The sequence below is a fragment of the Rattus norvegicus genome, chromosome X (assembly GCF_036323735.1).
Source record: "Rattus norvegicus strain BN/NHsdMcwi chromosome X, GRCr8, whole genome shotgun sequence".
NCBI lineage: Eukaryota > Metazoa > Chordata > Mammalia > Rodentia > Muridae > Rattus > Rattus norvegicus.
Genome location: NC_086039.1, coordinates 27,744,438 through 27,759,416, shown reverse-complemented (window position 1 = coordinate 27,759,416; position 14,979 = coordinate 27,744,438). Strand labels below are relative to the sequence as shown.

General features: G+C 36.5%; 1 protein-coding gene across 6 annotated transcripts in view; it reads left to right on the top strand.

Moving 5' to 3' along the window:
* Mid1 (midline 1) overlaps positions 1-14,979 on the top strand; it is a 374,802-nt gene that overhangs the window by 293,633 nt on the left and 66,190 nt on the right. For all 6 annotated transcript variants that reach the window (XM_017602142.3, XM_039099997.2, XM_017602143.3 and 3 more), the window contains 1 exon segment: positions 3,559-3,654. In XM_017602142.3, the coding sequence (XP_017457631.1) occupies positions 3,559-3,654 (96 nt within the window).

Here is a 14,979-nt window from a genome sequence, read left to right as displayed (position 1 = left end):
AGCATGCCATTTCTAAGGATCCATTCATTTCTACCCAATGAGGCTGTAGGGGAGTTTTTTATAAACTGAGATCCAAATTGGTCTCATCCAGATGATAAGGGAACTGCAAGATTTGTCTAGTAATTGCAAGTATTTTCTGGTAGAGAACTGATTCTAGGTTCAGGAGTTTCTCTTGGGTCTCCACAGAAACACAGTTGCCTTTTCCAGGTCCAGAAACAACCCTGAGACAGAAGATCACAAATACATGCAGGAAAGAGAAAAAGCCCATCAGAAAAGTTGAAAATAATGCCCACTGAAGGCATTATTATTACAGTATTGCTATAAGAACAGGTTGAATGATTCTTTCCTTCAATCAACAACTGTAGCTTCCTGTTGTATATGTTGTTTTTCTCATATCACTTTAGTGATGGCATAGATAAGTGGGTTGACCATTATCCTCATGTGATATATAGGAAATTGAGCTAAAGATATATATACTGGTTTACTCATTTGGAATGATAGCTCACACCTCTTCTTAATCATAAATGATTACCTATAGTTTGGGTTTCTCTAAAATGTGGCTTGACCAGAACATGAAAAATATTGGTGGTTTTATGGTGACAATAGAAAACTAAAACTAATTTTTGAATTCTCTAGACTACCAAATATGCATAAAGAAGTAGGCATTACATAGGGAAATTTTGCTTTGTTTTGTTTTGAATCAGGGTTTCATGTCACTAAGGGTGACCTTAACTACTGATCCTCCTGCCTTCAAATCTCAAGTGCTGTAGTTCCGAGACTCTTACATTGAAAAGTGTTATCTTTTTTTACCCACAAAGCACAGTCAAAATTAGGAGGTTAAAAAGCTGCTCACCACCACACAGGATGTTATTAACAGAGATAAATTCCAGAAAACCTCCAGGAAAGTCCCTGTAGTGGAAGCTTGCGGATGCACGGCTTAGTGAAGACTGGATTTTGTTACTATCCTGTTGCCATGTGCTCTCAAAAGTGTTGTCAACCCCTTTGGTACTACCTGAAAAAAGTCTTTCTCCCAGCTGAATTTCCATTTATTGTATTTTAACTATCTCAGTAATTCTTTGTGGACTTCGCTAACATTTCTACTTTTTCAATTTGAATAACCCCAAAGGACCTGAGTTGGTCAAAGAGCTTAAACCACAGGCTTTAGGTTTTGTGTCTGTTGATTAAAAACAGATTTTATGCATGAGTTCTGCTTAATAATAGGAGGGGAACAAGCAGATGTTTGTAAAATCTGAATATGTTGGATCACATTTGTTTGGTTTCTTACTGACTAGATTTAGAAAAGCCATACTTATGACAATTGACCTGCAAATAGTTAGATGATGTATTTCCCTAGAAATTTCCTGTCATGAATGGTCAGCCAAGAAGAAAACTAAAAGGATTCTCTTAAGATTAACACACTAAAGAAATGCTGAAAATTTCACCTTACAATAATCATATCTAAACCAAAGATACCGAGTAATGGAATGTCTAATCTCAAGACTGATTCTCTGATTCTAAAGTCATTAACAGGTGCCATTCATTTACTTCAAAAAGTAGAAACACTTTGCATGTGCGTGTGTGTGTGTGTGTGTGTGTGTGTGTGTGTGTGTGTGTTAGGATTCATTTGAAAACAACCAGGTTGTGTCTCAACTGCTGTTGGACTCATTCTGTAAAATGTCTTTAAGTGTATATACCCAAGCTTGAGCATGAGTGGGATAATATCAAGGTTTTGAGATGGAATGAGGGAAATGATGGAGACAGAAGCTTGACTGCTTCAGGAAGTGTGGATGGAGAACAGTGGGGATATAGGAAACACTCACAGGAGTGTACACTTCCTCTGAAAAAAGCCAAGCCTCACACAGCTGAAAGCAAAAATTCCTTATGAACACACTTGGCTCACAGGACACCTCACACCTTCTCTGGAATTGAAGCCAGACATGGAAGTCACATGGAAGGAAGCAAGGCATCCAGCCAAAGCAGGATTTGTGTCTCACTTTAACATTGGTGTCTTGTGAGAGTACCCTCTTTGGGAAAAGAACAAGTCCTAAACTTGGACTATGCACCTCCACTGGCTAGGCTACATTAATACCCAAATCACAGCACCAAGAACAAAGTTCGTAGCAGATGAACTGTCAGACAAAAATTACAAGACACGAACTAAGCTCAGATTCTTGGGAAATTCTAAGCAAACACCAGGAAATGCGGACCTTTTCTTTCCCAAAAGAGCTTAAGAATAAGTATGTTTAGCTTTCTCGGAATTATGAGGGGAGTTGCATTCTTGGAAGAGGAACAGAAATCACTTTAACAAGAATAGGCTACGTTATGAAGAACCTACTGGAAACAAAAATGTGCTCATTATAAAAACCACTACGCAAGCTTGGTATCTTGGTTCACACTTGCCGTCCAAGCATGTGAGATGCTAAGTCGGGGGAGGGAGAGTTTGTGGACAGCCTGGACTACAACTGAAGTCTGTATTTCAAACAAATAAATAAATAAAAGTACTCAAACTTAAGTAATAAAATAAATGCTAGATTAATTCATTGAATTCATTAAAAAACAGATTTCTACTTCTGACACACTCATATTAAATGTAAGTTGAAAATAATTCTCTCTCTTAATATAGGTGTCTAAGTGAAAAGTTTAGGAAAACAGGCTAAATTTTTCATAAATTCTAAGGTGAAATGTTTCGTTGTTGCTTGTCTTTCTTTGGTTTGATAGAGTCCAGTGCCTTGCTAAGCAAGTGCTTTACCACTGAGCCATAGCCACAATACATATTTGTGAATAATATGTATAATAAGTGAATGGACAGTTTAAATGGAGAACACATGGAGCAAGGAGGAATGGAGAAATTTTAATGACTGACTCAAAGCACATGGTTATCATGGTAAAAACTGTGATTAAATATTTACTCCAGGAATCTTTAAATTTAATGTTCTGAAAGAATGGTCCTATATTTAAATGCATAATGATATGAATATAATGTTCAAGGACATTTACACAGATAGAGAGGAAAATACAAGCAAAGGATAACCTATATTATGACTGGAAAGTATGGTATATGTGTGTGTCATATGGGTGACAAGAACTCCTTATGAATTCTATAAGTCACAATATTTTAACCGTATCTAGTCAATTCAAACCTGGTTTGAAAAGATTAACCTCCTCCTAATTATAAATTGGTAAACCTGAAAACGCTGCAATTAAACTATATATTATCATTTCTGACTCAGGCAAAGGTATAACTATGTACTTTCTCCAGAGTTCTGTATCTACCAAGAACTTATTACTAAATATCTAATTAAGTGTAATTTAAGTAACAGAGTAATCCTGAATAGGAAGATCAAATTTTAATATTTTAATATTTTTAATATTTTAATATTAAAAAATCTTTGAAATACAACTTTTGAAAATCTAGTTTAAATTAATTAGTACCTAAAAAAGAATTAATAGCATTAATACCTCTGAAAAATTTATCCTTTCTCTGAGGATTAATAATTTTGCACATACTAAAGTAGAAAGGTATGCAGAGTAACATTTCTCTCTTTCTTTTTTAAACAGCAAAATTTGGAGAGTAATCTCACCAATCTTATTAAGAGAAACACAGAACTGGAGACCCTTTTGGCTAAACTCATCCAAACTTGTCAACATGTTGAGGTGAGTATTCAGTCCCAAACTCCATGATATATTTCAGAGGAAAAGAGCTAGCTTGAACTTATTCTGTCTGCTCAATTATATATATATATATATATATATTTTCATCTTTATTAAATTGGGTATTTCTTATTTACATTTCGATTGTTATTCCCTTTCCTGGTTTCTGGGAAAATATCCCCCTAATCCCTCCCCCTACCCTTCCCTATGGGTGTTCCCCTCCCCATCCTCCCCCCATTACCACCCTCCCCCAACAATCACGTTCACAATTATATATTTTAAAGGAAAAATCATTCTTGGAACTAGAGAGATGGCTCAGTTCTTAAGAAAACTTTGCAAGTCAGGAATCTTATAATCTCTTGCAACCCCAGCTCCAGAGATCTGACACCCTCTTCTGGACTCCATAGGCACCCTCACAGAGCACACACACATGTACACACAAATATAAATAATAATACAAAAATAAATATTTTAAAAAGAAAAATCTTGCTTAATGTTAAATATTTGACAGAAGTCAAACATTCAACAAATGAAATTGGAGAGAACTAGAAGTTTAGAGTCTTCTGCATCCAGGGGTGCACATCCCTATCCCATTATAGCTCCCTCTGAATTGAACATTGTATGCTATTACTAATACTGTAGATTTTAATCACCCTCACAGTCTCCCCAAAAGCATAATTTTGAAGGTAAGTTTTCTAGGGCTGCCATAAAAGTAGGCACAAGTTGAGGGCCACTTCAATTATGAATATTTGTCTTGCTTTCTGTACCAGAGTCATGTCTCTTTTCTCGAAGCCAAAATATTTTCTCAGTAATCTTTCAATGAGGTTTTTAAGTAGTAATTTGTATATTGGTTCCATCTTTTCCAATTAGGATGTAAAGTCTTTAAACATAGAATCAAATGTATTTCATCATTGAATTTCAGACTCTGGTACATTTTTTTAAAACAGAAGCTGAAGATCTACCTATCTTTATGTTATTCATTATGTATTGATTAGTTAAAAGATCTATTTAAAGTAAGAAAAGAATCTCAAGAAAATTATTCTGGACAGATAGGCATGATGCCTCTCTACCCAGCTAATTAGCACTTTGAATGCTTACAAATACATCTTCCATAATAATCATGTTTAGAGAGACAATATGTTTACTTTTTTCAGACTTATCAAGGTGTATTTATGTATTCATACATATACATATTCAAACTTATACGTGTTTATAGCAATAATAATCAAAGAAAATAAGGCTATTAGCTTGAGAGCTGGAGGCCATGAAGTGACTGGAGGAGGATACCTGGGAGGGGGCAGAGAAAGGAAAGGTAGAGTAATGTAATGTAAAGTTAAAGTGTTGTTAAATACATATTTAAAACATATGAATGAAACCCTAGCATCTTGAAATGTATTGGTCATCATGTTTATCACATAGTCAGAAGTACTAGACTTCAAGGACACAGGAAAATAAAAATGTGGAAAACCAATCAAAGAAAATGACTCATGAAACAATATAGAACCTGGAATTATGAGAGGAATTATTAAACCTGAATATGTGAAAATTGATCATTTTTACAACTTTTCCACTATTCAGTAGCATTTGGTACATTTTTTAATATTGTATATTTACTCACTACTACATCCAAAATTCCCATCATTTTAAACACATTTCTTTAAAAAAAAACATGCTAAGTGAAATAAGCCAAACATAAAAGGGTAAAATTTATATGATTTTAAGTTATTTGAAATACTTGGAATAGGAAAATTCAGGATTCAGCATAGAGGTTATAGGGGATTAGCATGCAGAAAAACAGAGAGATATTTAATGTGTTTATTTTTGAAGTATACAAGTATATGAACTAACTACTCTCTAAATAATGATGTTTTGTAGTCATTTTTATCTTCTCTCTTCATTAAATATAACACATCATCTTATGTGCCCAGAGCTATAAAAGTAGATTCACAGTTTAGTAAAAAAATAATAAAAATTATAATTGATTGGTTGTCTACAGATTCAAATAATAGCACAATTAAAGAACAGCAGAGCTGCCTATCAGACACTGATCTCATAGAATGTAGCTTTTGAAAATTAATTAATTTATTTATTTACTTACGTTCCCTCTCTCCTACCTCATAGTCCTTCCCTCCTACCTTCCTTCCCTTCCAAGTAATAAGACTAAGCACACCTCCTATTGAGGTTAGGCAGGACTGCCCAGTTAGGAGAAAGGGTCTCAAAGGCAGGCAACAGAGTCAGAGACAGACCCTGCTCCTGCTCTTTGGAGTCTCATACGAAGACTAAGCTACACAACTGTTACACATGTGCAGAAGGCCTAGTTCAGCCCCATGCATGCTCTCTGATTGGCAGTTCAGCCTTTGTGAGACCCTATAGGACAAGGTTATTTGGTTCTGTAGGTCTTCTTGTGTTGTCCTTGACCAATCCCTGGCTCTTACACTCCTTCCTCCCCTCTTCCACAGGATTCTCCAAGCTCCACTTAATGTTTGGCTGTGGGTCTCTGAAACTGTTTCCATCAGTTACTAGGTGAAGCCTCTCTGTTGACAGTTTAGCTAGGTTCCTGTCTGCAGATATAGCCAGCCAAATATCATTAACAGTGTCAGGGGTAGAGTCCCTCTCATGGCAAGTGTCTCAAGCTGGACCCTTCTCATTGGTTGGCCATTCCCTCATTTTCTGCTATACCTTTACCCCCTGCATATTTTATATGCAGGGCAAATTGAATGTAGAATATTTTTGTCACTTGGTTGGTGTTACAATTTCTCTATTGGAAGTCTTGCCTGCTTACAGGAGATAGCCCATTCAGTCTTGATGTTCTGAATTGCTAGGAGTCTTAACTATGATCACCCTCATAGATTCCTGACAGTTTCCATTGCCCTCCATCCCAGCTTGTTTTTGAAATTGAAAGCTATGTTTCTCAATAGACCAGTGACAATACAGCTATAACTTTAAACCAATGATGGGATACAGGTAAACACCTAGATTTGTTTCTATTCTTACTGTCAAATAAAATGTAAATTAGATATTTTCTATATTGTAGATTAGTGAATGTGTTATAGGGGTGAAAATGAACTTTAAAAATATTTTGGGTGTGATATGACATGATATGATATAACAGAAATGGCATTGGACAAGACAAACAGAAGAAAATAATTCCAAGAGATGCCACAAGAATCAGATGCCCATTGCATTCCACAGTCAGGAATCTCATAAGAACATTAAACTAGACTCCATGCTATATATAAATAGAGGACGTGATGCAGGCCCTGTGCATGCTGCTTCAGTCTCTGTGAGTTTATATAAGCTATGATCATACTGATATAGATTATTGTCTCTCGTCCCATGGGTCAGGACTTCTTTGGGAGTCACATATCAAAATTTTGCATTACAGTTCATAAGTGTAGAAAATAACAGTTATAAAATAACAATGGAATAATTTTTAAAGTTAAATGCTCACCATAACATTAGGAATTGTATTAAAGGGTTGCAGTGTTAGGAAGGTTGATAACTATGGATTTACAAGGCCTCCTTTCTTGGTGTTCTCCATGCCCTCTGGCTATAAATACTTTTTATGCCTCCTCTTCTGTGGGGATACCATGAGCTCTGAGAAGATGGATTTGATAAAGATGTTCCATTTAGGGTTGTGTGTTTGTTCTAAGGATTCTCCCTCTCTGTATAATTTCTGGCTGAAGATCTCTACAGTTTTCCCATCTGCTACAGGAAGAAACTTCGGTGACGATGGCTGAGAAAGGCACTGAGTTATGAGTATAGTAGAATCATTTTATTGCTACACATTTTTAAAGAATAGTAGCATTTGGTTTTGGCCTAGGTCCCTGTACTATCCAATCTCTGGCTGGTTCTTGGTCACACAAGTAATTGTTCTATATGGGTTCCCTCTCATAGAGCAGGCCTTAAATCAAATTAGATATTGATTGGTTACTCCCACAAGCTTTGGGCCACCATTGCTCTACCATATCTTGTAATCAGGACACCACTATAGATCAAAGGGTTTGTGGTTGGGCTGGTTTACATTTTTCTTTTGGTAGTATGCAGCATATCTTATTGTATCAAAGATACTAAAATATAAATGTGAGGGCTTCCTATAGGTACCAGCTCACTTTCTCCATATTCAGTGAATTGTGTTGGTGTTGTCATCAGCAATGGAGCCTTGCTGTCAATTTGTGGATAATAGCCTGGGTTGTTTGGGGATTCCCATAGTAACCCTTTGGCCAAGAACTCAGTTGGATATAGCCCAATTGTGGTACTTGAAGATTCATTTGGTGAACAGAAATGACTAGTTAAGACTTTCTGCCCACTCTTTTGGCACATTCATGTAGATTGCCTTTATACATTTTTTTTCTAGGAGGCTTCTACTGTTTTAACTAGATTCCCATATTGCCCTTCATATATCCCTAATTTTAGCTGTCTCTCCCCATTTTTCCTCACTTGGAACTTAAATAACGAAGAAAGAGGTAGAGGCCAAAGAAATGGCCCAGACATTAAAGTGTTTGACTTACAAGCATAAGGACCCGAGTTTGATCCCTAGAACTTAAGTTTATAAAATAAATTACCTGTCAGGGTGGTACCTGCTTATAATCGCTGAGCCAAGGAGGTAGAGGTGGGTAGATCTCACTGACCAGCCAGGCTAGCATACTTGACAAGTTCTAGGCCAATGAGAGACCCTGACTCCCCCAGCACCCCCCCAAAAAAAACAAACCAAAAACCTGGATGGTGAGAATGGTGTCTGAGAAATGACCACAATGTTGTTCTTGGGCTTTCACATGTACACATGTCATCCAGTGAACATAGATGGATGTGCAGAGGAAAGAGGGTACAGTTTGCCTGAAAGCTTATTAAGTTTAATGAGTAGTCAGGACTTGAACTTGTCCTATAGATTTCCAAATTACTGTCTTAAAAAAATTTCCAGGATTTGGGAATATCAGCTTATTTTATGTCATCCAGTAGTGTTTATGTTAGCATATTCCCCAGCACAATAAAGCTAAGCTTTCAGATACTCTCAGCTTAAAAGCTTCTCTATTATGTAAATATTGGAGATTTGGTGTAAGACTTAAAATAGTTTGTGTTCTTAAAGGTTGTGCTTTTACTTATAAGCCCATCCTCATGATTGGAAATTTCAAACTGGTTACTGAGAAGCAAGTCTGTTGGCAAATTTTTCAAGCTCTAAACTCGTTATGTGTTTCTGTAGTCATGTTTAGGATTAACAATAGTAGTGCTTTTTCTTCCCTAAACTATCCATTTTAGCTGTTCATCATTTATGTGCTGATGAGTATGGTATAATAGGAAAATGATAGTTAGAGGATAAAGCAACATGGAAGTTGAAAGGATTGGCTCTTGGGTTCATGCCACAGACCCCTTCCTTTTGATACTAAATGATTCTTCTGCCTGACCTTTATGCTGTTAGATGCAGCTTACGACATGAAGGCAACAGCAAGTTACAAAACCTTGACCTTTCTAACCTACTGAAACTGATTTTGTTTGTACATTGTTGATTAAACAATATGGGAAATGATAGTGGAGATGCATAATATTTTCATTATTTCAGAGCAAAGTGAATATGTATTTTATGAATAAAAGGATGAAAAATAGAAGGATCCTTGTGCCATATTTTATTTTTATGATATGGTTGCTCTTGATGTTTAGAATAATAGAAAGAATTATTTCTCTTTAGTTTAAAAAGATTACCTGTGCTTTATGGTAAATCCTATTATATGATTTATGTATTGGGTGATTATTTCATTCCACTTCAGCAAGTTACTTCTTAAAGTATTAGTGTCTGCTTTGCATTATTGCTGGTAATAATTTCAGAACAAATGCCATGTTCCTAATGCAATTATACTATGACTTGAATTTACAAAATGTTATTCATTGTAATGTGATGTAAAATTACATTCTATCATGTTTATTAATTTTCACATGAGAGATAAATTCAAGAAATTTACCACCAGACTATTTCTTATTTCAAGGAATCAAGAGAATCTATTTCTCGGCTGCTTTGTAAATCCTTTGGAGTAAAAGTAAATGCTTATTGGTCACTCAATTTAGAATTCAAGAAATGCATTCTAAATAAATATTCCATAATTTTTATGATTAGAAAATGGTAGTAGCAGTACCTAATATTATATACATCCTAATTATTAATATTCTCAAGGAATATTTTTAAAAAAGAAAATAATGGACTAAATCCATATATGACTCATTAATGAAGGAACCATCAGGATCATAAAACCTATTTGAACAAAAGAGGATATCATAGCCTGGTGTAAACAAATGGGAGCAGGGAATATTAAAAAAAAAAGAAGATACCAGAATGACAGGCCCAAATTTGGTACAAAGGTAGCTAATGAGCCACAGGAATATACAGCTTTCTTCTTAATATTTGAGTAAAAGTTGCATGTCCTCTGTTTTCTCCAACATCGGTCTTTGCAGAGTATAAGCCCTAATTAATAACACATAGAAATTTCAGAATCTGGAGATTCAGGTGACATTGGCCCAGGCTGGCTTCATAGAATAGACACATTGATATGCCATGAGAAAACTCTCACCATGCACTTCCTTGGCCTTATTTTGAAGTTTTGGGTAATTTTGTTTACTGTGACCTTCTGTTCTAGAGACTGTTGACCTTTGAGCTGTATTTGTACACCAGGCATTGCTGATGAAGGTGGAAGTTTTGACATGGAATCTGTACTTTAATGTGCTCAAGTGGCCGTCTTGCTAATAGTTTTAGTTAAAATGGAGTACCTACCTATGTGCTGCACTGTGCTCCATGTGAAAAGTACTTCCTCATCGGGGACTAAGTGTCTTCCCTAAGACAGAAGAGCACCAACAACACAATGGAAATTTGCTCTTGCCACAGGAGAGGTGTGGATTACATACTTTAATTTTCCGAGAAGAGAGAAAGTAGTTTCTGCTGGGTATTGAGAAAGACAACAGGGAAGATGTGAGCCTGTCATAAGGAGAGGAACTGCTAATGGAGAAAGAAGCACTGCTTGCAAGGCACATGGAGAGATGGAAGAGGGCATGCATTCTCTGTCTCCGTCTCCGTCTCCGTCTCCGTCTCCGTCTCCGTCTCCGTCTCCGTCTCCGTCTCCGTCTCCGTCTCCGTCTCCGTCTCCGTCTCCGTCTCCGTCTCCGTCTCCGTCTCCTTCTCACTCCCTCTTCATCTCTTCCCTCCCCCCTCTTTCTCTTCTGGAAAAATGGAAGGCATGAATGAAGGAAAAATAAGTAGGAAGCAGCTTTGGGCAGATGAGAGTTGGGAAGCATTTCATTTGGCATCTGAGTTTGAAATTGGTTCTTGAAGGTTCGGTGACATTTCAAGAAGCACATAGATTGTGTTGACCTCACACGTAAAACTGGAAAACTTAACTCATTTCAAGAATTGATATTTGTGGCTATTTGTAAAATAATGTGTTAGGTTTGAAACCTGTAGCAAATGGCTGAGGTACCTGTCTAACATATCAACATAGACATGGCCCCAGGTTCTCTCTTTATCCACCAGTCCCACCCTGTTTTTACAGGGCCCACCTAGCTGGTATTCAATAACCCTTACCCTGAACACTCTGGCACAGGCTGCTTCTCCCTGTATAATCCAAACACTTTGATTATCCTTTCTCTGTAACTTTGAGCCTCCTGACTGTTGAATCTGGTAATCCTGTCTCACCTCTCCCTTGCCCTCACCTCTTTCCTCACATGACACACCTCAGTGTGATCATAGACACTCTGGATTCTCTCAGAGGCTCTTGCCTCTGGCTATGCTCTGCCACATATCTATAACAATAATGTTTCTTTTCCACCAGACCTAGGAATACCCATGCCCTTTCTTTTCCTTTAATTTCTTTTATTCTTCATTTGTTGCCAACCCCCGGGAGCAGCCATGTTCCTTTTCATCCTTTTCTTTTTATTTCTATTTTTTTATTTATTTTCCTGCAAAATAATCACCCAACCATACAAAAATGCCCCAGTATAAAGGGACCTCAAAAATGTGGTGGAATATGTTGGGCACCAGCAAGCTATTCTTTTTCATCAGTGCACTTGAAAAGAATTTCCTGCTTCACATCCTAGGTTCCTAGACTGTACTTCTTCCTTTTCCTCTTCCTGAAGTTGCCCATGTATTCTGAGTCTGAGAATCCATGAGGAAACTAACATTCCCATGCTAGTGGGAACTAAGAAAACTCATAGCACAGAGGTGACTCCTCATTGTTGTAAATTCTATCAATGAATTCTCAGGCTTTAGTAGGAAATGTTACATCCTCATAAGTTCACCCCCTCCTCCTGAGGGTTCACTTCGGCTTTCTTTTAAAAATGGAAACTCTTGAAGGTCTGCCCCCTCCATTGTTTTAATAACTTATTTAACAAATGAGGGCAACCAAATGCAATGGCCTTGTGATTGTGTAAGTGCTGTTTTTTTAAACTAGAAAAGAAAGAGTGTAAAATCCAAGGCAGTTTGGGACTTGTGAAGGAGAGACATTGAAAGAACAGCTTCAGAGAGACTACCAACAAATGTTTGTGTTGAGTTTGTGGCTGTGGCTCTAGAAACAATAGGTTTTAACTGTTCTGCTTTGTTTTTTCCAGGAGAGGATTACAGTAAAAGCTCCCTCAGGTCAAGTTTGGAGTTACTGTTATCTGGAGCATAAAACAAACTTATGAGACGTGATTAAGATTTGGGCCAAGAACTAGATGTGATCACACACACACACACACACACACACACACACACACACACACAGAGAGAGAGAGACAGAGACAGAGACAGAGACAGAGAGCGCACTGGGGTTTCCCAGGCAGGGGATGGATTGTTCAAGGAGAGCCTGGGTAAAATAGTGAGAGGCCAACTACAAATAAATGGAAAAATAGTCTGTTTTTAAAGTATAAAAAAAACTAGCTGCAGAACTTACTTTTGTAAGTCAAATATGGAATACAGCTCTCATTACCACACTGTCCTCCCAATTTTCTTAGAAAAAACAGAAAACCTATTTTATTGCTTAAGAAAATACGGAGTCATTACTCTTGTTTTTGTAGCAAATATAACACATTATAAAAGATCACTTGGGGAATTGTTGGTGACAGTGAGTATCAAACGACACTGAGAAGTAATGGGGAACAAGTAAAAACTTGTGACCAATTGCCACTGTTGTTTCTGGAAGATAGAGGCCCATCTGACTAACCGTCCCTATCCAAGGTCTAATCCAGCAGATTGTCAGTGTGCTAGCCTTGGCCCTTTTGACTAATCTTGTCTTGTTTGTAATTACCTTTTAAAATTTTTTAAGCATTTGAGTGTGTGTGTGTGTGTGTGTGTGTGTGTGTGTGTGTGTTTATACATGTGTATTGGAATGTATATGACACTGTATCAAATATGTGGGGATCAGAAAACAATTTTGGCAATTGGTCTTCTCCCTCCACCATGTGAATTCCATGAATGGGATTTGAGTCCTCAGAGATGGCAGCAAGTTCCCTTACCTGACAAGTCATCACTCTGTCCTGTAATCTGCCTTTAGTCACTTTTCAAATTCTCTGTGGCTCTTTTTTTGTTGCTTGTTTTCTTTTTTATTTTCTTTTAATGGAAAGTTTCTTCCTTTACTGGCCTTCTGTGACCTCACAGTATTGGTGTATATGGAGCACCAGACATTTTGTGAATGAATTAATCATTTTGTCACTAGAGCTCTGCTTCAGTCCTGGGGTATATGAATTAAGTGGATTGATGGGGATGAGTTATCTTGAATAATGTAAAATATTACAGAGAATACTTTGTTATAATGGATGGATAGGTGTGTAGAAGGCTTTAAATCATTGATCAAGTCTTAAAAGCATTAGTTATAAACTTTGAAATAACGCCAAAGTGCAAAGAAAGATGAGCATTTCTGCTTCAATTAATTGTGCCATTTTTGAATGTGAAAGCATTCTCTCTTTGTGGCAATTGCAATGCTTCATCCAAAGCATTGGATAAAGGACAGCATTCAAATACACACACACACACACACACACACACACACACCACAAATGCGCACACATACATACAGAGAAACACACACATACACATATATACATACACATACATGCTGTTTATGTCTTGGGAATATGTGTCATATGGATGAGCTAGATCCTGTGGTGAGCAACTTGAATATCTACAATTGTATTTAGATTTTTCTTCCATTGCTACTTGCAGAGAAGAGTCAGATTCCCAATCCATTTGATACCTGCCATGTTGCTGTGAGGTACTATTTGGAGTTAGACTCTGGGTCTTATTATACCATACCAGCAAACTCCCATTCATGCATAAAGCCCTAAAAGGTTGACAATGTAATTGGATAATTGTCAGCATTCATAAACCCTATTATGGCCAATACTGTAGTGAAATTGTTTTCTCCAGTTCAGGTCCTAGAATTCCCAGGACACAGGTGCAAAAGAACGGCCACACTGTATAAAACTTCATCATTTCAGAAAAAAGTTAATCTCTTGGGATGGAGATATATATATATATATATATATATATATATATATATATATATATATATATATATGATGGAGATATATATATATATATATTCTCCAGCCACCAGAATTATGAAAATTTAATAAATTTTATACTATAAAATTAATAAAACCCCTTTTCACAATGGCAACTAAGGGGATTATAAAAATATTATCTAAAACATACTTGGATTCAATATTGTTGAGTATAAAAAAATATCCTAAGAATTATATCCTTTTACTTTCTTGAGAGTCAGTCATGATGGATAGAGAGAAGATACCAAGAAAAGTCTTCAGATATTCTAGAATTAGGAAATAATTTTATCACTAAATGAAGACAAGATTGAATTGATAATGCTCTTATAACATTCCTAAGTTTAAGGTTTGAAATGTTCAAAAAAACAACATCTAAAGTCACCTTCTGTTAATCTTTATAATTTGAGTATAATGAAGTTTTGTGTTATATATTTTAAATCCCAGCAGGAGGTTCAGAGTGGTGTTTGACATATTGCTAAGTTAAACTCTCCAAGTTGAGCCTAAACTAGGGCTCAGTGGCTGAGCAGTTATAGGAAGGAAGGAGAAAGTGTCATTTTGTTGTATCCTAATGTGCTCTTTCTACAGGAAACAGAAATTCTTTATCGTACCTCCCTTAAACTATTCTACATGTGACATCATTCTCATATAAGAGTAACCTATTCTGATAGCTAGAGCAGTACAGATTTTTCTGGCATGATATAAAGAACACTGGGAATAGAGAGACTTGAAAGATGATGCAGCTGGAAAAGTGTTTAACATGTAAACATGAACACTAGAGCTTGGATCTCTAACACACATGCAGAAATGAGGCAT